Here is a 23,115-nt window from a genome sequence, read left to right as displayed (position 1 = left end):
ATTTGAAAGCAAATGTCTGATGTGAGAATCTGTGCTATTTTAAGGATTTGAAGCACACCACAAAAGGCCAGCACTTTGTTGAATAGTTTGAGTCCATGCAGGTGTCCTGGAGCAGAAGTTTTCATTTATTTCAAAGCAGCAAATACTTCTCCCTCAAAATGAGAGCTGTACAATACAGGTACTGCAGGGTTTCTCACCTTGACCACGCTTGCTGTTAGGGACAGGATAACTCATCGCCAGTGGGGACTGTGCTCTGCACAGTAGGATGCTTAGCAGCTTCCATGGTCTCTGCCCATAGATGCCAATAGATTGTAACAACCAGAAAATGTCTCTAAATATGATAAAAAATACCCTGAAAGAATCGCAAAGTCATTCCTGCTTGAGACCCAATCCAAAATGGTTCATGAAACTGATTTTTGAAAACAAGGAAGTCATATGTTAGTGGTTGGATTAGGTCCCACCCGAGAGCTCTACCCAGGGTCCCCTGATGGGTGGGTGATACAGAGAGCTCTGGGTATCGGAGAGCAGGGTAGAAGAATGTTAATTCTGTTTAACAGTTAACAGAATGTAACTGTTAAAACCTGGGGCATAGAGAGCCTGTAGCAAACAAAGCGAAAGAGCTGATTAGGAGGTGCACAGGTAGGTGGAACCCTTGTACAGTAGACATTTGTGTGTGCATACTTTACATCTAAACCTGGGTGGACTTCATAAAGGGAAGAGAAGTGACTGGGTGAGGTCTGCCAGGCTCCAGAAGCATCGTGGTTTAGCTACCACAGTTTGCCTTGCCTCCCCACTTCCCCCAATCTTCTTGTGCGTGTGTGTGTGTGGTTATGTGTGTGTACATGTGTGCTTGCTTGCATGTGTGTGTGTGTGTGTGTGTGGTTATGTGTGTGTACGTGTGTGCTTGCTTGCGTGTGTGCATGTGTGTGTGGGAATGGGTAGGTAGGTGTGAGCTCGTGTGTACCTGCGGAGGCCAGAGAAAGACTTTCAGTGTCTTCCTCTATCATGTTCCACCCATTTCCTTAGGACAGTGACTTTGGCTGAGCCTGGAGCTTACCGCTTTCCTGTTAAGCTGGCAGCCAGCAAGCTCCAGAGAGCCTCTTGTCTTCCCTGCCTCCCCAGCACTGGGACTCCAGGTGTGGATGGCCACACCCCACCTTTTGTCATTAAATGGGTGACAGGCCTCCAAACTCAGGTTCTCATGTTACTGCAGCAAGTGCTCTTACTCCCTGAGCCCTCTCCCCAGCCCCCAGTTTGCCCTGCTTTGCCAGGTTTGCCAGCCTCAGATGCATGGCTCTCAGCTCAGGAATACAAGTTGGCCCTTAGTGGCATAAAACTCCAGCTCCCATGAGGCTTAGCAGAACTGGTTCTGCTCAATTAGTGGCACTCGATTTCAGACTGGACCGGAGTTGTTCCAAACTCCCTAGATGAGTGTTTGCTTTAAGGGACGTGCACTTGTGTGTATGCTGGTTCTAGACCAGTGGTTCTCAACCTTGCTAATATCAATATCTGATATCAGGGTAGCGGATATGCGACCCCACCTGTGAGAGTCATGACTCACAGGTTGAGATCTGCTGTTCCAGAAGCTTGGTGCTGTTTTCTCCCTGCACTTTGAACATGGACTTTAGGAGGAACACTGGGAATTTGGCATACACCACTTCACCTCTGCCCCCTCCCCCCAAGAGAGGATGAGAAAGCATTGTTAGGGTCTGTTCTCCAGACAGGAGTTAAACCTTGTAAAAACCAAAACCAGTTCCACTAAATGAGCCACTTGTCGCCATGAAGAGAAAGGTTTAGAAAAGAAGGAAGGTAGGGAATTGACTGCTTGGAGGTCTCTGTCCGTCTGTCTTCCTAGCAAACTCAACCCAACCCTACTTGGCAGCATAAATGCAACATTAAGTCAGCGGCTAGCTGCTCCATAGCTTAAGGATGTGCCCCTCATCCCAGTGATCTGTCTGGCTGCAGGTGAAGGTCTCTTGGTCTGGATAGCAGTGTTTTATTTTTTTCCAAAGATCACATGACTATAGCAGTTAGCCTGGAAATGGAGAACGAAGAAGTGAGCAAAACTCACTGACTGTATGGTCATCTGTGGCTGTACTGAGAATCCTGGTCCCAGGGGTCCCACAGTGGTTAGCTTCCCTGTCCTGGAAGAGCCGACGGTAGCATGCCTCCATTCTTGGCAGTCCCTGCCCTGTGTCTTAGATTGCAGGGGAGTTGCTCATATGGATGGCTTGGGTTGGCACACAGGCCCCAGACCCGCCCTTTCCCTCACCTCCGGCCGCAGCTCCCTCTGGCCCTTGATGGAGGGAGATTGCTACATATATATTCATGTATATAAATAACACACACACACAGTGTGTTGGTTTGTTTCAAAAGAGGAGTAGAGTTCCCAGGATGCTTCTCTCTTCCATGATTTCATTGCATTTCCTGAACTTTTCAATGGATCGCCTCTTAGCATCACACTATGCAGCTAGTTTTAGGTAACATTGACAGAAGTACAATCAAACATTATTCAATTGAATAGGAAGCTTAGTGTAGTGGTATAGCCCTGGTATTTGGGAAACTGAGGCAGGAGGATTGCAAACTTAAAGCCACCCTATAAAAAACAAAGATTGATCTGGGTTTGGTGGGATCCGCCTTTAATCCCACTGGGGAAGTACCTTGAATTCCAGGCAGCAAGGACCATAGAGTGAAATGTTGTCTCACAACATAACAAAACAAAACAAAACAAAAAAAACAAAAAAAAAAAAACAAGGAGTGTGTTTGATTGAAGTTATTGAAGTTGCAGAAACTATTCTTACATTATTCTTAACTTAATACATGTGAAAGCAATTTACACATTATAATATTGCCTTATCAGCCCAAATCAACCTTTGGTATTGTCTTTCCTTGGTCACAACTTGCCAGAACTTGGAGAAGAAGGTGAGATTGCTGTAGAGACCTGTCAGGGCCTCCCTGTGACGTGTGAGGTTTCACTTCTCTGTCTGGTCCCAGCCTGGAACTGGCTTGCTTTAAAATCTCATTCTTACATACCTATTATTCATATTTTTGCTATGTCTAGTCACAGCAAAAGACACATAAGGACCTGAGCATGTCCGACTCTTTTACACTGCCCTTTTCTGGTTCATGCGAGCCTGGCTTCACTCATCCATCCATCCCTCCATTTACTCATTTCTCCTATTTATTCTCTCTGCCTACTAGCCTCACCTATCCTTGCTCCTACCTCGCTATTGGCCGTTCATCTCTTTCTTGGGACCATCAGGTGTTTTAGACAGGCACAGTAACACAGCTTCACAGAGTTAAACAAATGCAGCGTAAACAGAAGTCACACACCTGAAAATAATATTCCCCAACAATGAAGTTCTGCAGAGGCCTCTGGGCAAGGAAGCGAGTTCATGAGGCTTGGCTTTGGGGAGGTCAGAAGTCATCATGCCAAGTGAGTGTGGCATAAGTAAAGGCTCAGCAGGAGGTGGGCATTAAGCAATACAAACACCACAAGTGTGAGGTTGTCCTTAGAAAGGGCTGCTGGGCTAGGTTCGAAGGACCTTCCTTGTCTTAGTTAATTTTCGATCGCTGTGGTAAGACAATGTGACTGAAGCAACTTATAAAAGAAACTGGGCTTACAGTTCCAGAGGTTAGAGTCCGGGACCATCGTGCTGGGGAGCTTGGCACCAGGCAGGCAAGCATGGTGTTGGAGCAGTAGCTGAGAGATTACATCTTGAGACATAACTGTGAGGCAGAGAGAGAGAGAGAGAAAGAGAGAGAGAGAGGGAGAGAGAGAGAGAGAGAGAGAGAGAGAGAGAGAGAGAGAGAGAGAGAGAGAGAGAGATCAAAGCCCATCCCCAGTGACACACCTCTCCCAGCAAATACATACCTCCTAACCCTTCCCAAACAGTTCAGTTCTGCCAACTTGGGACCAAGTATTCAAACATATGAGCCTATGGAGGTTGGTCTCATTTGAGCCACCACAGGCCTTAAATGAAAAGCTACATGTAGGAATTTGAGCCTGTTATCCTTGATCCCAGATCCAGGCACCTAAAAGCAGTCACCTAAGGCAGTCACCATGTGCTCCTCTTTTTGGAGAAGCTGCTCTTGACTCCCAGGCCAATAGAGAACAGCCAGTGGTGCAGCTGGAGACAGTTTGATTTGTTTCATTGTTCAGAAGAATTTTACATGTCCCTGCCTCTTCATACACACATGCTGCCACACTGACCCGCTCCCTGCTGGGCAATGTGTTTTCTAGCACCTTCCATGAAAACGTTCGGACAGACAAAACCGTGATCTCCTTAGTTATTGATTCAAATGACAAATCTCAAGTCAGCAGACACATGGCTGAGGGAAAGAGCTTCCAGAGCACACCCAAAGCTACAGAAGCAAGACTAGCCCCCCTCACCCAGACTGTCGGTATTAGGGGTCATCTCTGAATAGCCCTTCAACCTGAAGAGTCCAGTTGTGTTTTGTGTTCGCGGCAGACAGGGAAGGAGGACAGCCCCTGCCCCTCACCCTGTTTTGTGTGGAAAGGCTGTAGTTTAAAGTCATTTCTGTTCAGAATGTCTTATCTTCAGTTGGCAGTGTGAAGCCAGGCACCCATATCTTTGTTCACAGAGGAATTTTATCAGGAGAAAACTTGGAAAGTTTTGTGTGAAGATATTGAACTCTTCCATCTCTGGTGAGTTAGGGCTCGCCTCGGATGGAAGTGGAAGCGGAAGTGGGGACGTGCTGGGAGGGGGCTCTTGCTGAGAGCAGTGGCGGCTTCCCTCTGGAAGTCCTATCTTATCACGGCACTGCACCCAATGCAGGCTAGTGGAACTCTCTTACCTTTGCTCTGATTTGGGCAGACAGTGCTGTTTATGGCTGACTCTTCCAAAAGGTCGCTTCATAATGCTCTGCCTAAGTTTGATGTCTGTGTGGATCTCTAACCCGCCCTGACACACTAAATGTCTCAGTGGCGGGGCTGTTTGGATAGGTGAACCATTTTGGTGTCTGTGACCCACAGAAGGTGGTCTCTATCGGCATGGTTCTGAGAGTCCATGGTTGCCGACATGACTTTGTTCAAAATGGTTTTGATTCCTACCCTGCTTTTTTTCTATGTGGCATTAAATCCCCTTTTTGGAAAAAGGAGGCAGACCTGTTTTCAGAAGCTTTGGTTTTTATCCTTTTTCTGGCTTAGATATTTTAGGGGAGTCTGAATGCCGTGGTCCATATCCCTTTATGATACTCAAGGCCAGAGGTAAAAACCATGTTCTTTTTATTTTTAAACATAAGACCTCCTACACATTAGGGCATCACTCTCCCACTGAGCTAGATTCCCAGCCCTCTTTTTACCTTTTATTTTGACACAAGGTCTGGGTAAGTCACTTCTGTTGGCCTTGAACTTTTTCCACTGCTCAGGCAGGCCCCGAGCTTGCCCTCATTATAATACATTGAGAGGATACAAAACCATAAAATTTCGTCCTGACCTGCAAGACATTTTTTAAAAGAACGTCTTTAAGAACAAAAGGTACATAAAATGCAGAGGCACCAGACTGTGTGCACACAGTGTGGAAGGGGCACAGAAGGCGGCCCCAGCACCCCGAAGAACTGGAACTCGAGGAGGCCTGCGCCACCAAGCCTGGCTAAAACAAGGTCCTTAAAGGAAGCCGAGCTAAAGCAAGATGAAATTATCCTTTAATGATCTCAGGGACCCCTCCAGTTTTACACGAGTTTCCAGTTGGTCCGGGGAATGGAAAGAAACACAAAACGCTCCATTCCTCAAACATCACGTGGCGCCACTCCTGCCTTCTTTTTCAGTACAAATGCTAAACGAAAGGCAAGCTTGAGGGCCAGGAAGAGCAGTCATTTCCGTGTCCTTTCCATCTGATGACCATGTTTACATTAAGTCTGTAGGCTTTGAGTGACAGCTCGCACGGAATCTTGTAGAACGCGGTCAACGTTGTTTCTCACCGCAAATGGTGAGGTAAAGGTTTGCCGTGGAGCGGTGGTGGTGGTGGGGGGCTGCGTTCCTCCGCCGGTTTTGATCTTTGCCATCAAAGATGAAGTTGAGTATTTTTCTAAGTCAGTCTGTACAATAGCTCAGTGCCTCCTTTCAAAACAAAGGCAGGCGGTCACACCCAGGGTTGCTCCTTGCAGAGTCTCTGGGAGTCCTGGAATGTGTATCCCTTAGACCTTGCCACAGTTGAGTAGCTACGGCGGGTGGTAGCTGCTGAAGGCAGGTCTGATTCAGTTCATTAAGGACTTGACAGTGAGGTTAACAAGCTTCATCCTAAAGAGACTGGGGAAAGAGAAAGACTGTGCTCATGTGCTCGAACTGTCAATGGAGAGGAAAAATCAGTGGCATTTGGATTATTTTTTAAGACACTGAAATTTCACATTTCAGTTTTGCTATCTTATTTAACTAGACGTTTTATTTTAAAAAGTTAAAGAAGTGTGATTTTTCTATATATTCTGACCCAAATAATCTTATATTCATAGGATTTTAAAACACAGTATAGGTTTTATTCCTTCCCCTCCGTGCATATATGGAAAGTAGACTTGCTGTCTTACTTTTCATTAACCTTCTTTCAATTTGTGTCTTGACCAGATTGAAATATTCAGTTGAATTCCATGGAACCAATATGAGGCATGTTTCTTCTCTCACAGGAAAAAAATACTTAGTAGGTTCTTTAAAAAAAAAAAGTGCATGAGAGAATCATGGTTCAAACGAAAGAGAACTGTTTGTTTGGAATTGCGTAGCCTATTTTTCTCTAACGAAGATCTATGGATGATCATCGGGTACATGGATCATGCTCTGTGTGCTTAGGAATTAGGGAAGTCTAGTTAAGACCATAATAAGTGGAAAGGATTCAGAACACTGAACCTTGGTGAGACTGGGATACCCTAGAGTTTTTAATGTTATCAGTGAGGCTGCAAAACGGTACAGCCGCTGTGAAAACCAGTGCAAAACAGTACAGCCACTGTGAAAACCAGTGCAAACTGGTACAGCCGCTGTGAAAACCAGTGCAAACTGGTACAGCCACTGTGAAAACCAGTGCAAACTGGTACAGCTGCTGTGAAAACCAGTGCAAACTGGTACAGCCGCTGTGAAAACCAGTGCAAACTGGTACAGCCATTGTGAAAAGCAGTGCAAACTTGGTACAGCCGCTGTGAAAACCAGTGCAAACTGGTACAGCCACTGTGAAAACCAGTGCAAACTGGTACAGCCGCTGTGAAAACCAGTGCAAACTGGTACAGCCATTGTGAAAAGCAGTGCAAACTTGGTACAGCCGCTGTGAAAACCAGTGCAAACTGGTACAGCCACTGTGAAAACCAGTGCAAACTGGTACAGCCGCTGTGAAAAACAGTGCAAAACGGTACAGCCACTGTGAAAACCAGTGCAAACTGGTACAGCCGCTGTGAAAACCAGTGCAAACTGGTACAGCCACTGTGAAAACCAGTGCAAACTGGTACAGCCGCTGTGAAAACCAGTGCAAACTGGTACGGCCACTGTGAAAAACACTGCTGTTGGTTTCTCCCAGAAGCAAGCGTAGATGGGTCCTGTGAACCAGCAACTCTTTTCCTATAGGCGTTTACCCAAGAGAAATGGAAGCAAATCTTCCTGAACTGGAAAATGCCAAACCATGGGATGCTTTGGAACAGCCCCGGCAGTGAAAGCATAGGGAATGCATTGGAGCTTGGCATCTGGAACATTCCTCATTGTGGCTCCCAGTGGGCTTTGAGATAGAATGTGACCCTCTCTTCTCAGCTCTGCACCAAACAATATTTACGTGCTCAGTGGATGATGTTTATCAGTCTGTTTTAAAACTCCACCATGCAATCAATACAGATATGATAGTTCTTCTGGTGAAGTCGGCCCTTCTCCATTCTGTGGTCACAACTGTTCCTTCCTAGTATTATTTTCTGCTGTCGAGGTGGCCGCTCTGCATTTCTTTTGTTGAGTGTTTTCCTTACTCCTTTGCACTCTCCTTTCCTGTCCGTACTTTAGGCTGTGTCTTATAAACAAAAAGAAATCAGACTCCCCCTTTTGAATTACATTGAGGTTTTTCCTACCCTTATATTTTGCCAGCTCCATTTCCCTCATATCTGCTGGCTGTAAAATAGAACCTCTGTAAGTGGTTATGCTTGGAATCTTAATATGTGTGTAATGAGTTCTAAAGTTCGGCGCTGCTTGCCCCACTTAGAGCAATTTAAGGTGCTTTGCATGCCTCTAAAACCACCCACCTTTCTCCTGGCTTACACACAATTGTTTGAGATTTTAATTTTTGTCTTTTGAATTCTCATTAGATACCATTGCTTGCTTTTTTTTCTATCATTGTTTATGTGTACCTACATATTTATAATTTTTAGATCACTCTTTTTTAGGAGCGTAGACTTTTGATGAGCGTCTCTCCCTCATTGTAAAGCACCCTCTTTGTGTTTACATAGCGAAGGTATTTGGTCATGAGTCATCTTTATTTTGCCCTCATTCTCAGAAGCTAGTTTTTCTAGTTACACAGACTCTAAAGAATGAGGAAAAAAAAAGTCACTGATCACTTAGCTCAGCCTTTTGTTTCTAGGGAAACTTGCCACTCAGCCCAGAGGCAACATGTGGCTTGTATAGGTCCCTTCTGCCCACAGGATAAAGGGCATGGTTTTTTTGTTTGTTTGTTTGTTTTGTTTTGTTTTTTGCTATTTTTTTTAATGTTGCCTCTGTCCAACTTCGTATTTTCATACCAGGGCTTTCAACCCAATGGGATCATGTCTTAGGGTTTCTATTACTGGGCTAGAACACCGTGACCAAAAGCAACCAGGAAGGAAGGGGGTCTACTTCATCTCAGAGCTTGCAGTCCATCAGTCAGGGAAGTCAGGGCAGGAACTCAAAGCAGTAACCTGGAGTCAGGAACTGAAGCAGAGGCACGGAGGAGAGCTGCTATGGGGCTCACTTCTCAGAGCTTGCCCAGCTTGCTATCTTATACCATCCAGTACAGCCTTCCCACCCACACCAATTACTAATCAAGAGCATACGATAGCCTTGCCTCCAGTCACATCCTTGAAGCACGTTTTCTCAGTTGAGAGTTCTTCTTTCCAAATGACTCTAGCTTGTGTCAAGTTGACACAAAACTTAAAAGGACAGATCACTTGTGTTAACAGTTGGTTTGTTAGCTGCTTTCCACAGCCTGTGTCCCTGGGTATTGGTCCTCCTTCCACCACACCTGTCTGTTTCCCTTGATCTAAGTCTTCTCTCGAGTCTTGCTGGTGACCCAACCCCTCCCCCTCCCCTCTTACACTTGTAGACCGGCACTGAACTTTGAGTATTCAAGGAGTTTCTTGTCTCTTACATAGTTTACATATCTCCAAATAAGAGGTCGTATATCCAGGTTCTCCTCTGGGATCAATGACCTTCCCAGCCTTGGGTAGTTCTTTAGGTTTAGGGTACTAGGCATGAGTTTCCTCTTATTGCTGGGCCTTAAGTCCAATTTAGATAGCTGTTGGTTACCTCCAAGGTAATAGTTCCATTATCTCATTGGGCCAGTTCCTGAGGTTTGTAGGCTTTAGAGATGGGTAGGGATATTAGCTGCTTTTCTTCCTTGGCACCTTCTGAAGCTCCTTCAGATACCATGAGGGCCACAGTCCTTGAAACTCTTACTCAGTGTCACAGATTGAGTTAGGGTAGTAACAGAGAAAGGATCTTTGCAATGAATTTTAGTACGATCCATTTCTGGTGGCAGAAGGTTGACAGTACTCGGTCATGGAGGATGGAATTCCTTCTGAAACATCTATTTCCGTTAGAAGTTTATCTCCTGTCCCTGTCCACTCTTTGTCTATATTATAAGCCCAAAGACAGCATGCTTAATTTCTTTTAAATCTTTCTAATTTTACTTTGTTCTTGTTTAATTCAAGGAATAATATAATGGTTGAACAACAACCAAAGTCCCAATTCTGCAGTCAAGATGTACGCTTTTAATCTGTCAGCTTCTGAGAGGGCGTGGCCAAATAATATAAATGACATTTGATTAAAGGAAGCATCTCTTCACCTCTTTTTTTTTAAATTATGAAAACAAAATGACCGGTGTTTAAATCCTTCATGAGTGTTGCAGGGAATTTGACGGTGCGATGAAGGTGTCTCAGCTTCTGTGTAAGGCTTTGTGTCCGTGTGAGTCCAGTGAGCAGGGCGGTGGTGTTGAAGATCGTGGCGAACCAGCCACACACCAGAGCTGCTGCCACTCCTAACGGTGCCATGCAGCTGGAGAAGGAAGTGACTAGGCAGCCGTCTCCATGGCTAATCCCCAGTAGGTTTTCTAAGTCATCCACCCAGAGCTTGGGATCTTGGAAAGGACCTTAGGAAGCTACAAATGGAAATGAGAGGGGCAGGGCCGAAAGGGAAGTGGAAGAAGCCAAACGAATGGGCAGGAAACACATGTTTATCTGGAAAAGATTTTGGTTGGACACTTTGTTTGTGAAAGAGGTGTGTGTGTGTGTGTGTGTGTGTGTGTGTGTGTGTGTGTGTGTGAGGAAGGAAGGCCAGCCTGGGTCTGGAGGCTGAGGTAGTGGGGTTGGAATGAGCAACCCTGAAGCCTCAAGTGAAAGAGGAAAACAGATTCCCAGTGAGAAGCCCAGCTTTCATAGGACAGGGTCTGCCCCTGGGGTCGCTTCAGAGTCGTTATGTGCATTTGTTCTGTGAGAGACAGTGGTAAAATGGTAGCTTTACTATGAATATCAGTCATCTTTAGAAAGATGCGGAGAGATTTGGGGGATTTAAAACATAGTTGGCAAAGCACCTCAGAGAGTGTGATGCCATTCATTTAAGACTGTGTATCTATGTTATGTATGTGTTTGGCATGATTGCCAAGGTATTTGGTGGCTATTTGTATAATAAGGATCAGGATGACTTTTAAAATTTTTTTATGTATTTATTTGTTTTTTTTTTATTGCAGAAGACGGCATCAGATGCCTTGTAACAGGACTTACAGGAAGCTATGGACCACTGTGTAGACGTTAGGAGTTGAACCCAGATCCTTTGCAAGAGCAATTAATGCTCTTAATGGTTGAGCCATCTCTCCTGCCCCAAAGGTGTTGCTTAGGCAACTTTTGGATTGTTTGATTGATTTTTAGACACGGTCTCACTGTGGAGCCCTGGCTGTCCTGGCACTCATTATGCAGACCAGGCTGGTTTTGAACTCACAAAGATCTGCCTGCCTCTGCCTCCCTAGTACAGAATTAAAGACATGCCCCACTACACCTGGCTTTAGGATGACTTTTTGATAGCTTCTGAACCGTGTGCATTTCCCATAGTGATCATGTATTATCCTTCCGGACAAGAACAGCAAGAACGAACCAAGAGTGACTCGCTGTAACGTTTGCAGCCACGTTCTGGCTGCACTGACCCTTTGCACAATATGAAAAGGTTGACAGGACAGCAAGGTGCTTGTGAAGGGCTGCTTTCTCTCAATGAGGTTTTGTAATGAAAGACAAGGAAAATATCCGATAATTGGAAAATGCTTGCATTTTGAGCAAATAAAACCAGCATATATCATCTAACTTGAGCCCCAGGATGACAGTACTGTACTATTTTGAGATTTTTTTTTTTAGAGACGAGCATTGAGAATAAGGATGAGATGTGCCCCTAAACGAGCCACTCCAGACTTGATGGAAGAGAAACTCTTCCCCCTCATTCTGAAACCTAGTGGTAATCCAGTGAAGAATTTTCTTTTTTAAATTAAGAATGCTGGAGAAGGGGTAGCTGCAGATTTATCATGGGTGAAATCAACTGATAGAAAATGAAATAGTCATAGACTCATGGGAAGAAGGTAGGAATTTTTAATGTTTTCTTACAAAAGAGAACTGTAGGATTCTAACAAGTGATAATCAAAGACAAAAGGGAATGTATGTGGTTAAATTATTTGTGCAGAAAACAGCGGTATCATAATAATAATTGAAAATTATGTTCTGCTCAAGCTCCATTCTACAAAGAAGCATATTGGAAATGCACATAAATTATATACATGCATATACTCTACATGTATTTATAGCACACAACATATGTCTATCTATGTATGAATATAATATATGTGAACACATACATATGTGGGAATATATTGGCGTGTGTGTGTGTGTATAAATAAGAAATCAGGACTAGGCTAACACTTTCTTCCTGGGCTATTTTTTTTAAAGTCACTTATGAGTGAGTACATATGATATTTGTCTTTCTGGGCTTGGGCTACCTCACTCAATATGATGTTTTCTAGATCCATCCATTTGCCTACATATTTCAAGATGTCATTATTTTTTCTGCTATGTAGTACACATTGTGTAAATGTACATTTTCCTTATCCATTCTTCGGTCAAGGGGCATTTAAATTGTTTCCATGTTCTGGCTATGACAAACAATGCTGCTATGAACATAGTTGAGCACATGTCTTTGTAGTATGCTTGAGCATCCTTTGGATATATACTCAAAAGTGGTATTGCTGGGTCTTGAGGAAGGTTGTTTCCTAACTTTCTGAGAAATCGCCCTACTGATATCCAAAGGGGCTGTACCAGATTGCACTCCCACCAGCAATGGAGGAGTGTTCCCAAGGGATAGTTTACAAAGAGTGTCAGGACAAACACACGTGAGTAGATTAGGTGCGAGGTAAGAACCAAAGAAGGAGACTAAGACTTCTTCTAGAAGTCCTGAGAAGGAGAGAGTTTGCATTTTGGAGTTCTCTTAGATTCTGGAAGCAAGGAAGAAAAGGAGGTGATGAGAAGGGGGTGGAAGACCAAGGTGTCCTCTCAACACGGTGAGCAGTTTTCCCGTGGCTCTTGGTAAAACTTTGGTGCTGGTTCAGAGGGTCACAGTCAGTTCTGTTGTGGCCTGCTTCCCGGTAGCCAGGGATACTGGAGTGGCAGTGTGTGCTCGACCTTCATGGTTTGCTCACAAATGCCAATCCAACTCAGGAGAGACAGTCAATAACAAGCTGCTTCCCAGTTCTCCTTCTGCATCGGTAGCTGGCCTGTTCAGCTCTCAGAATGCTGATCTTTACGTAGGCCAGTCTTCCTCAGAGGGATCTGGATCCTTAGTAAGCCCGGATGCAACTGCAGAGCCAGAGTATCATCTGAGTTTAGAAGCTGCAGTCGGTCATATGGTTAGACTCTTTTAAGAGAAGCCAGAGAGCCTGTGCTTTTAAAATCCTTCTGGCTATTTTCTGCTGTTTAAGAGGGCATAGACCTTCATGCTACCTCTGTCATTGGCAGTGGCACAAGTTCCTGGAACCTGGGCACTATCTTAATTCAGCAAATTCTCCCTCTTCCCCTCCAAGAAACTGCTATTCTCAGCACCTTTATGTAGCACATCAGAGGACAAGATATGCATCTCCCCTGATTTCTTCTTCACTTAGCACCTGCCAAAGGCTCCTGCCTATGGGCAGTGTGTGCTCACTAAAGTGTGCGCTTCACCCTGTGGGTGGTGTGTGCTCACTAAAGTGTGCGCTTCCTCCCGTGGGTGGTGTGTGCTCACTAAAGTGTGCGCTTCCTCCCGTGGGTGGTGTGTGCTCACTAAAGTGTGCGCTTCCTCCCGTGGGTGGTGTGTGCTCACTAAAGTGTGCGCTTCCTCCCGTGGGTGGTGTGTGCTCACTAAAGTGTGTGCTTCCTCCCGTGGGCGGTGTGTGCTCACTTAAGTGTGTGCTTCATCCCGTGGGTGGTGTGTGCTCACTAAAGTATGTGCTTCATCCCATGGGTGGTGTGTGCTCACTAAAGTGTGTTTCACCCCGTGGGTGGTGTGTGCTCACTAAAGTGTGTGCTTCATCCCATGGGTGGTGTGTGCTCACTTAAGTGTGCGCTTCCTCCCGTGGGTGGTGTGTGCTCACTAAAGTGTGTGCTTCATCCCATGGGTGGTGTGTGCTCACTTAAGTGTGCGCTTCCTCCCGTGGGTGGTGTGTGCTCACTAAAGTGTGTGGTGTTTCCTCCCTTGGGTGCTGTGTGTTCTCTTAGGTGTGTGCTTCATGCACATCTAGTCTTTGTCCATGTCGCTGCTGTCTCGAACAGGGATCAGCTATATTCACATTTTCATACGTCATCCTTCCCAGAAAGAGCTCCGTGATCAGACAGTGGCTTATTCTGTGTGTTTGATAAGATGAAGGCAAACTCTCCTGCTGTTCCACCTCATTCCCTTCCAGAGATATGCCTTGGCAGTATGTGGTAATTCTGGTTCTTTCGTGGCTAGTAACTTAGTTACTAGTCACCTCGAAGGTTTTCTGGCTTGTTGTGCTCATAATTGTTTTTTTCCCTATATATTTACAAATGATAAAACAGCTTTCTTTCCTTCCTTCCTTCCTTCCTTCCTTTCTTCCTTCCTTCCTTCCTTCCCTCTTTATTTTTTTCAAGACAGAGTTTCTCTGTAGCTTTGGAGCCTGTCCTGGAACTAGGTCTTATAGACCAGGCTGGTTTCAAACTCACAGAGATCCACCTGCCTCTGCCTCCCAAGTGCTGGGATTAAAGGTGTGCACCACTACCACCCTGCAAAAACAGTTCTTTCTATAGGATGAAAAAAAAAGAAGAAGAAGAGAAAGACATTGGTTACTGTTACTCAGCAGGTTGACAGCAGTAAACAGAATCTGGCCTCTTCGCTGGTGTCGTTGGCTGCTTGACCCCACTTAACCTTCCTGTTAGTTTCCGAGTTTCCAGAAAATCTATTGCTTCCCAGGGATACCAGGAGACTCGATGTGAATGAAGGGCACACAGAGAGAAAGAAAGTTAAAGATGCAAGCATTGCTCTTGCCCTGTTTCAGAATTCTCCAAAAGTATTTTCACATAAAATAGCAAATCAGGCGGGTGTAACAAAGAACGTGTGCGGGTGCAGCAGTTACCTCTTTTGAGGAAAAGTTAAAGCCAGTTTAAAGAGACAGCAGAGCCCCTTGCTGCCTCTGCGGAGCCTCGCGTGATGTAACTTTCGGTGCAGAACAACGTTTTGCAAATGAACCCTTACCATGGTATTGCATGGGGACTGCTAGTCATATGAACCCTTACCATGGTATTGCACAGGGACTGCTAGTCATATGAACCCTTACCATGGTATTGCACGGGGACTGCTAGTCATATGAACCCTTACCATGGTATTGCACAGGGACTGCTAGTCATATGAACCCTTACCATGGTATTGCACGGGGACTGCTAGTCAAATGAACCCTTACCATGGTATTGCACAGGGACTGCTAGTCAAATGAACCCTTACCATGGTATTGCATGGTATTGCTAGTCAAATGAACCCTTACCATGGTATTGCACGGGGACTGCTAGTCATATGAACCCTTACCATGGTATTGCACGGGGACTGCTAGTCAAATGAACCCTTACCATGGTATTGCACAGGGACTGCTAGTCAAATGAACCCTTACCATGGTATTGCACGGGGACTGCTAGTCATATGAACTCTTACCATGGTATTGCACGGGGACTGCTAGTCATATGAACCCTTACCATGGTATTGCACGGGGACTGCTAGTCATATGAACCCTTACCATGGTATTGCATGGGGACTGCTAGTCATATGAACCCTTACCATGGTATTGCACGGGGACTGTAGTCATATGAACCCTTACCATGGTATTGCACGGGGACTGTAGTCATATGAACCCTTACCATGGTATTGCACGGGGACTGCTAGTCAAATGAACCCTTACCATGTTATTGCACGGGGACTGCTAGTCATATGAACCCTTACCATGGTATTGCACGGGGACTGCTAGTCAAATGAACCCTTACCATGTTATTGCACGGGGACTGTAGTCATATGAACCCTTACCATGGTATTGCACAGGGACTGCTAGTCATATGAATCCTTACCATGGTATTGCATGGGGACTGCTAGTCATATGAACCCTTACCATGGTATTGCATGGGGACTGCTAGTCATATGAACCCTTACCATGGTATTGCACAGGGACTGCTAGTCATATGAACCCTTACCATGGTATTGCACAGGGACTGCTAGTCAAATGAACCCTTACCATTATATTGCTTGGGGACTGCTAGTCATATGAACCCTTACCATGGTATTGCATGGGGACTGCTAGTCATATGAATACTCAGAAGTTCTCAAAAATAAGTATGTGGGTTAGCAGGCAGGTTTGCAACACTGAAATGTTGTCAAGAAAGGTTCCTTTTCATTACACTGCCAAGCTTGCCCTGCACCCTGTCCCTGTCACAGGCAGCTCCTGAAGGGGTGTATCAGGGCTGCAAGGCTGCTGGCCCCTGGAGACTGGAATGTGCATTTCCTTGCTGGGGCGCCAGGCCAGCTTCCTATTTATTTAAGAGGCCCTGGGCACCTTGGGAGCCAAGTAGAAGTTGTGATGCAAGTTTTAGCTGCCGAGCATGTTAAAGTTGCCCAACGTGTCTGACTAAAATGCGATTTAAAAGATTTCTCAAAGGCCTGGTGATGTAAGCCCCAACAGGATTAGGTAGTCTTTTATAGTCCTTTAAATTCCAGCCTAAGTAAATAGAAAGCAGGTACAGACGTTGAGGGAGTTCCCTTTGTCCTCTGGCTGTAAAGTAGGGTGCAAGTCTGCAATGGGGTGGACAGAATACATACTATGCAAAGCATCAAGCAAGAGAATGGTGACAGTGAGCGCCACTGCGGATGATGCAGACTTCAGGGGTTTTTGTTTGGTTGGTTTTTCCAAGAGACAGGGTTTCTCTTTGTAGCCTTGGCTATCCTGGAACTCACTCTGTAGACCAGGCTGGCTTCAAACTCACAGAGGTCCCCTGCCTCCATCTCCCAAGTGTTGGGATTAAAGGTGTGAGCCACCATCCCCTGCTGACTTTAGAATTTCTATGTGGTCAAATGTCTTGCAGAGTCGTGTGTGTGTGCGTGCATGCGCGCGCGCGTGTGTGTGTGTGTGTGTGTGTGTCTTCATGCACATTTGCTTTTGAAGCAAAAAGGGGCACATGGGCAAGAATGCAGGAAAGAGTGAGGGCATGTAGGTAGAGTCCTTGCGTAGGCATGAAGTGTGCAGGACCCGCAGAAGCCTGGCTCACAGAGTTGGGGTATAGAAGGGATAGGGATACACTCTCGGGTTGCTGTGGTACAGGTGGGGGGCATTTTACCTTCCTGAGGGTTTGATGGAGGCTGCTTGGTTCTGAGGCAGGTAGGATAAAGGTAAGTCGCGTTGGAAAACAAAAAGAAGTATTGTGGGAAGGATGTAAGACGGGAGCAGCATAGAGGCCAGCCACAAGTAGATTCTGCTACGATTTCTGGTTAGAAGGAATCTGGGAAGTTCTTGGTTCAGGCTGCCACTCTGCAGATAGCCACAGAGGAAACACAGAGAGTTGGATCATGAAATATTAAGAATGCAACTGAGCTGACCTTTTAGTCCATCTTTGCAGTAGGGAAGGAGTAAATGAGTAGGTTCTTGGTAATTAGACTCCTACAGAGAATCTAATTTGTATGTAGATGTGGTAAGTGTTTAGTATTGCAATACTTATCCCACTTTGTGACTGAGCTGTGTCTTAGGCCAATGGCTAGACATGGGGCGATACCTTCAGCCTCATTTTGTCATCTCTCAACCAGGGAACCTTAGAACCTCTTCACTTGGGGGTTACTGAGTGACTTCTGGTAGTGCACTAGGGAACGGGAGGGGGCAGTAGGCTGCTTCTGTCCAACACTGCAGGAACCTGGCAGGACTATTATTGGCTATGGCATTCTCCACAGGGCACAGCACCATGGTGCATTTTATGTTCTTGAGACAGAAAGCATGAGAGAGCAAGAAATTAGGTGGTGTGTTAGAGACTGCAAATTCCTCACCCACAGGGTGAGCCAGATACAATTTTAACTGTGTCAGAGCCTCTGAATTCACTGGCCTTTTAGCCAAATTCATTTGGACTCCTCTTGCATTTTCTTCTTTGGGCTTTCTAATTTAGACCCTGCTCCCCTCAATCCTTTCCTTGTGTATATCAGCTGTACAAGATAGGGGTTCCTTATGCCGTCTCCATACGTGAGTAGAAGAGACTTGGCTTACATTGACCTCTCTGGTTATCCATGCTCATCTCTCTCTATGTTCCTTTTTGCTTTCTTGTCTGTTTAGGCTATTTTAAATTTAGGAACTTTTTAAAATTTAGACTCTTGCTCTGTTGATGACCCTCAGTGCTCGGGGCTCCAGCAGTCTCAGCCTCCTGGGTGCCTGAGACCATAGGTGTGCCATTGCACCTAGCTGACCCCACTTCTGCTGGAAAAGAATACAGCGGTTGTTAACTAGATAGCCTATATGTTCTTGTTTCCTGATGTGTGTGTGTATATACACATACATATATGCTTTAGCAAAACAAAAATCTTCCAAGTTGATTGCTGGATATGAGGAAATGTACATTTAACAGGCATTAGTCTCCCCCTGAATATCTTTGAAATATAGCTTTGGTTTTTGAATGCCACGTTGTGTTGCTTTGTGTTGAGTATTTTGAATATGGTACTCAATGACTCTTCCCAGACAGAGCAAGGAAGACTGTGCTGGCTGGTCTGTACGTAGGAGTCCTGTCACCAAGAACGTACCACAACTCCTGGCCAGGTTAGGGTCTCGGCTTATCTTCCTGCAAGCCACTTTCAACGCAGACACAGTTCTCTTCATGTTTATGAATTTAAAAGGGTTTAGTTTTGTTCTGAAGTAGTTGTCTTACATAGGATTGGATGTACTGATGTGTTTATTGACTATTTTCATAGTTTAAATTTGTATTTTATAATCTCTGCCTCATTTTTACTTGTTTGCTTATTTCTTTTACTAGTTCCTTCTATCATCTCCCTCCCTCCCTCTCTTCCTTCTCTAGGGTCTAGGGTATTCTAGCCAAGTGCTTTACCCTGTTCTGTTTCTAGTCTTCTTTGTTACTTGAACTTGTCATCCTCCTGGCTCAGCCTCCCAACTAGCTAGATTTCAGGCCTGTGCCACCATGACAGGTTGATTTTGACATGTCCTAAGGAGTAACCCTCTGCCATGTATTGCAAACCCCTTTTCTCTAGGGTTTGTTTCTATCAACTTTTTTCTTTGTGTGTTTTACCAAGCAGACTTTACTTCGAATCACGAATCTGTTCATCTTTTAAGTCATTAGGGTTTCGCTACCTTTCCTCCATCCTAGGAGGATATTATTTTTCTGTGCTTTTCTTATTTTTCTACAATTCCTCAATAACATATATCTGAGATTGACCTGATTGGTTTCTGTGAACTTGACACAAACCTAGACATACCAAAGAAGAGGGATCTTAATTGAAATGATGCCTCCTTGGGGCAAGTTTATAGAGATTTTCTTGATTATATTGGCTGTAATGGGAGCGTCCAGCCTCTGTGGATTGTGCCACCTTTGGACAGGTGGTCCTACATGGTATAGGAAATCAGGCTGAGCAAGCCATGAGGAACAGGCCAGTAAGCAGCGCCCCTCCATGGCCTTTGCTTCAGCTCCTGCCTCCAGACTCCTGTTCTGATCCCCTTGGTGATGGAGTGTGACCCGAGAGTCATTGGCCGAAGTAAACTATGTTCTTCTCAATTTTGGTTGCTTTTGGTCATGGTGTTTTAGGCAACACCCTAACTGAGACAGGCTATTTTAGCAATTGGGTGCAAAGTTACAACCAGATAGCAAATTCTGGTGTTTTGCTTACATAGAAGGTGATCGACATTGATGATATTGTACCGTATTAACTTAATAGCTAGCTATAAGAAGGGGTTTCGAATGGGGGTTTCAAATGTTCTCATAATGAAGAAATAATAACTGTTTGAGATGATGGGTAATCTAGTCATACTGTATCGAGCAGTTCACAATGAATAAATAAATATCTTGAAGCATTGTTCCATAAGTTGCTCACAGTTATTATCTGTCAATCTTCTATTTTTTTCTAGATTTCAAAATTATTATTAATATATTCTTGTGTAGCTCCTTAAATTTTCTTTATACCAGTTATTCACTTAAAAAACATCGTGAGGAAGTCAGCTTCACTCTGTTCCTCCCAAGTCTCTGCATATGTTGGGGAAAGGCTCATATAATGATGTGGAAGACATCGCTCGCCATCTTTAGATGTTGCCCAGCTTTTGAGGCCTTCAGATTAGGAGCCACTAGTTTTAAATATCAGATTAGAAAATTTTGAACCCACCCCAGGTTACTTCCCCCTAATCAAGGCTAACAGAGGTGGTTCTGTGCAGTCTGTGTTGGTGAGATGTGAAGAGAGATGGTTTCCCTCATCAGCTCACGGCTGGAACCGAGGTACCAGACAGCTGTATGAGGATTGGAAGACCATGCATCCTGTCTGTGCTGGGGAATTAGCCCAAGATAGCCTATGTTCAACAGACAATAGGATCCCAGGAGGTCACATGGTCTAATCTTAGAGTAAGGGTTCTGACAAGCCTGCCCATACATCCTATGATTCCCAAGTACTTGGGAAGCTGAGACAGGAGAATCAAAGACTCAAGGTCTACCTGGGCTCTGGAATGTGACCCTGTATCTAAATAAAAGGTAGAAGGTGGCTGAGTAGGCCGTCTAGTGGCAGAGTGCTTGCCAAGCGCGTGTAAGGCCCTGAATCCAATCCCAGTGAAACAGAGATGAATGAACTAATATAATAATCCTAAGGTCATTAGAGAAGTGTATTTTCTAAGACGTTTTCAACCTTGAAGAAAGAAAAATAATTTAGAAAGTACGTAAGGTGTCCAACTTGCTCATTTATTTAGTCTGATTCATTACAGTTTTTATGTATAATATTGTCTATATGTATTGTAGTACTTCAGAGTGTGTGCATCTATGTGTATAGGCACACATGTATGTGCATGTGGAGGTCAGGGGTCAACACTGGGTATCTTCCTCTGTCACCACCTTAAATTTTGTGGGTGTCTCCTACTGAACCTGGACCTCACCGATTGGCTAAACTAGTTAGCCGAGGAGCCCCGGAGTTCCCACTGTCTTCATCCCTGCTCCCCCAGACCTGAGATTACAGACCCATGTCAGCATGCCCAGTTTCTTTAAGTGGGTGTGGGGGATTTGAACTTAGGTCCTGATGCTTGTGTGGCAAGTCCTTTCCAAGTCATAGCCTCAGCCCATTTCCCTTGCTCACCCACAGCCACCCTCCAGAGAGACCGCATCTTCAAGCATTTCACCAGGAAGCGCCAACGGGCTATGCGAAGGCGCGTCCATCAGGTCAATGGACACAAGTTCATGGCCACATACCTGAGGCAGCCCACCTACTGTTCTCACTGCCGGGAGTTCATCTGGTAAGACGCCCCACTGACACTCAGCCCCCTCCCCTCCACATCCCCAGCCTCTGGCTGTGCGAGGTGCCCTTGGCGTGTGTCTGGTTTCAGGAGAACACGCATAGATGAGGAGGAATGTTCTTTGGACCTGACCTTTGTCTCCTCTGTTAAGGTGTTGGCCTCTTAATCCCACTGCTAAAGCAACAGCAACAAAACAAAATCAAAAAAACGGATCCAAATGTTAGCTATCATTTCTTACACTGGTAACTCCATTGAAGGTGCTGATGAATCCAAGGCATGAATCAGAGAGGCAGAAGCTAATCAATTGATAAATTAGAAAAGCTGCCTGAGGAAAGAGGAAAATTAACAGTATTGCTTGGAAGAAGGTGTGGCTCAAGCGAGGAGTTATAGGAAATAATTTTTTGGGGAAAAGCCTAGTTGTCAGTAGTGTCCAGACACATAGCATATAGTGCAAGTTCATAGCCTTTACTGGTCCTACACCACAGTCTAACCTCCAGCAATTAGGAACTAATGTAATTAAAGGCCGAGAAATTCTAAAGACTTGGGGCAATGTCTTACAAGATGTAAAACTGAGCAAGCAGTGGCAAGTCTATAGCAGAAAATTAATGTAAACAATAGTTACTTTCATTGAGAGTCAGGATTAAAGCACACTTATGGCATTTGTAAATAGAATTGCCCCTCCTCCACACCAACACACACACACACACACACACACACACACACACACACACACACACACACACTTCCATAGAACATTGCAGGGAAAGACCATAAATCAAGCTATGGACCAACAGGAGATAGTGGTAACACTCCTGCCCCCCTGTGGACGCCAGAGAGAAACGCAGGGATAAGACAAGGGAGAGGGCTGGTAGCTGCAGTACTGTGGTGTGCTTAGTGTGTGCACATGAGCATGCGCACACATGTGTGTATGTGTCTGACTGACTCTCTACATGTGTTTACTGCCATCCGTGTGCGAGAGGCGCAGTGAGGTAATGGAGGCGCTCGTGGCTAAGGTCAGCCTCCCCACGGTTTTCACTAAGGATTCAGGAGACAGCTGACCCAGGAACCCTCACCCCCTACCTTTCCCTTCGCCGGGGCATTCTAAGCCACCAGCTGCTGTTCTTTGCGCCTACTGGTACTGAACAAGGGCTTGGAACCCCACACTGTCTGTGCCTCTTCCCCGAAGTGATGCTTTCCCTAAGGGACCAGAGAACACACTGCATCTTGAGAGCTGTAATTACAGACGCCATTGCTGAACTGTTTGACTGACAGTAGTTTTTTTTCCCCCTTTTGTCTTGAACAGGGGAGTGTTTGGGAAACAGGGCTATCAATGCCAAGGTAAGAAAACATGTCTATAACCATGTCTAATCGTGTTCTTCCCTGTAAATATGGCAATGCCAAGAACAAACAGGCCAGGCTGCCTGTTACCCATCAATACTGTGACAACTCTCCCCAAGTCACATGGCACCCGTGTGGCGACTCTAGTTCTTACCAGACCCCAGACCCTGGATGCTTTGACCATATGGAGGGAATTTGTTCATTTCTAAAGTAAGGACGTTCAGAAGAGTTTAGCTGCTTCAAGTTTGCCTCTTCAGAAACACGAGAGGACAAAGAAGTAGTACCAAGCCTACCCATGAGTCTTGAATGTGAAATTTTGTTTTCACATAACAGTGTTGGCAGGGTGAGCCTTTGAAAGTTGATTGATGTGTTTATGTCACCTGCATAAGGTATAGATACTATTATCCAAATTAGCTTTATTTTTTAGACTTATGATTTCAGGGGAAAAAAAAACAAAACAAAAAAATGAGGTGGCTCAGTGGTTGAGAGCACTTACTGCTCTTGCAGAGGACCCCCAGAGTTCAGTTCCCAGCACCTGCATGGCTACTCATACTGGGTCAACTCCAGTTTGGAGATCTGATGCCCTCTTCTG

The 23,115-nt window shown here is 45.1% G+C and overlaps 1 protein-coding gene across 1 annotated transcript in view; it reads left to right on the top strand.

Moving 5' to 3' along the window:
- Prkch (protein kinase C eta) overlaps positions 1-23,115 on the top strand; it is a 204,377-nt gene that overhangs the window by 87,852 nt on the left and 93,410 nt on the right. The window contains exons 3-4 of the mRNA XM_075947467.1: positions 21,035-21,185; positions 22,489-22,523. Of these exons, the coding sequence (XP_075803582.1) occupies positions 21,035-21,185; positions 22,489-22,523 (186 nt within the window). The remainder of the gene's footprint in view (positions 1-21,034; positions 21,186-22,488; positions 22,524-23,115) is intronic.

This window comes from Microtus pennsylvanicus, chromosome 14 (genome assembly GCF_037038515.1).
Source record: "Microtus pennsylvanicus isolate mMicPen1 chromosome 14, mMicPen1.hap1, whole genome shotgun sequence".
In the NCBI taxonomy this organism is placed as follows: domain Eukaryota; kingdom Metazoa; phylum Chordata; class Mammalia; order Rodentia; family Cricetidae; genus Microtus; species Microtus pennsylvanicus.
Note: the sequence above shows the minus strand (reverse complement) of the source record. Positions and strands in the feature narration are given on the sequence as shown.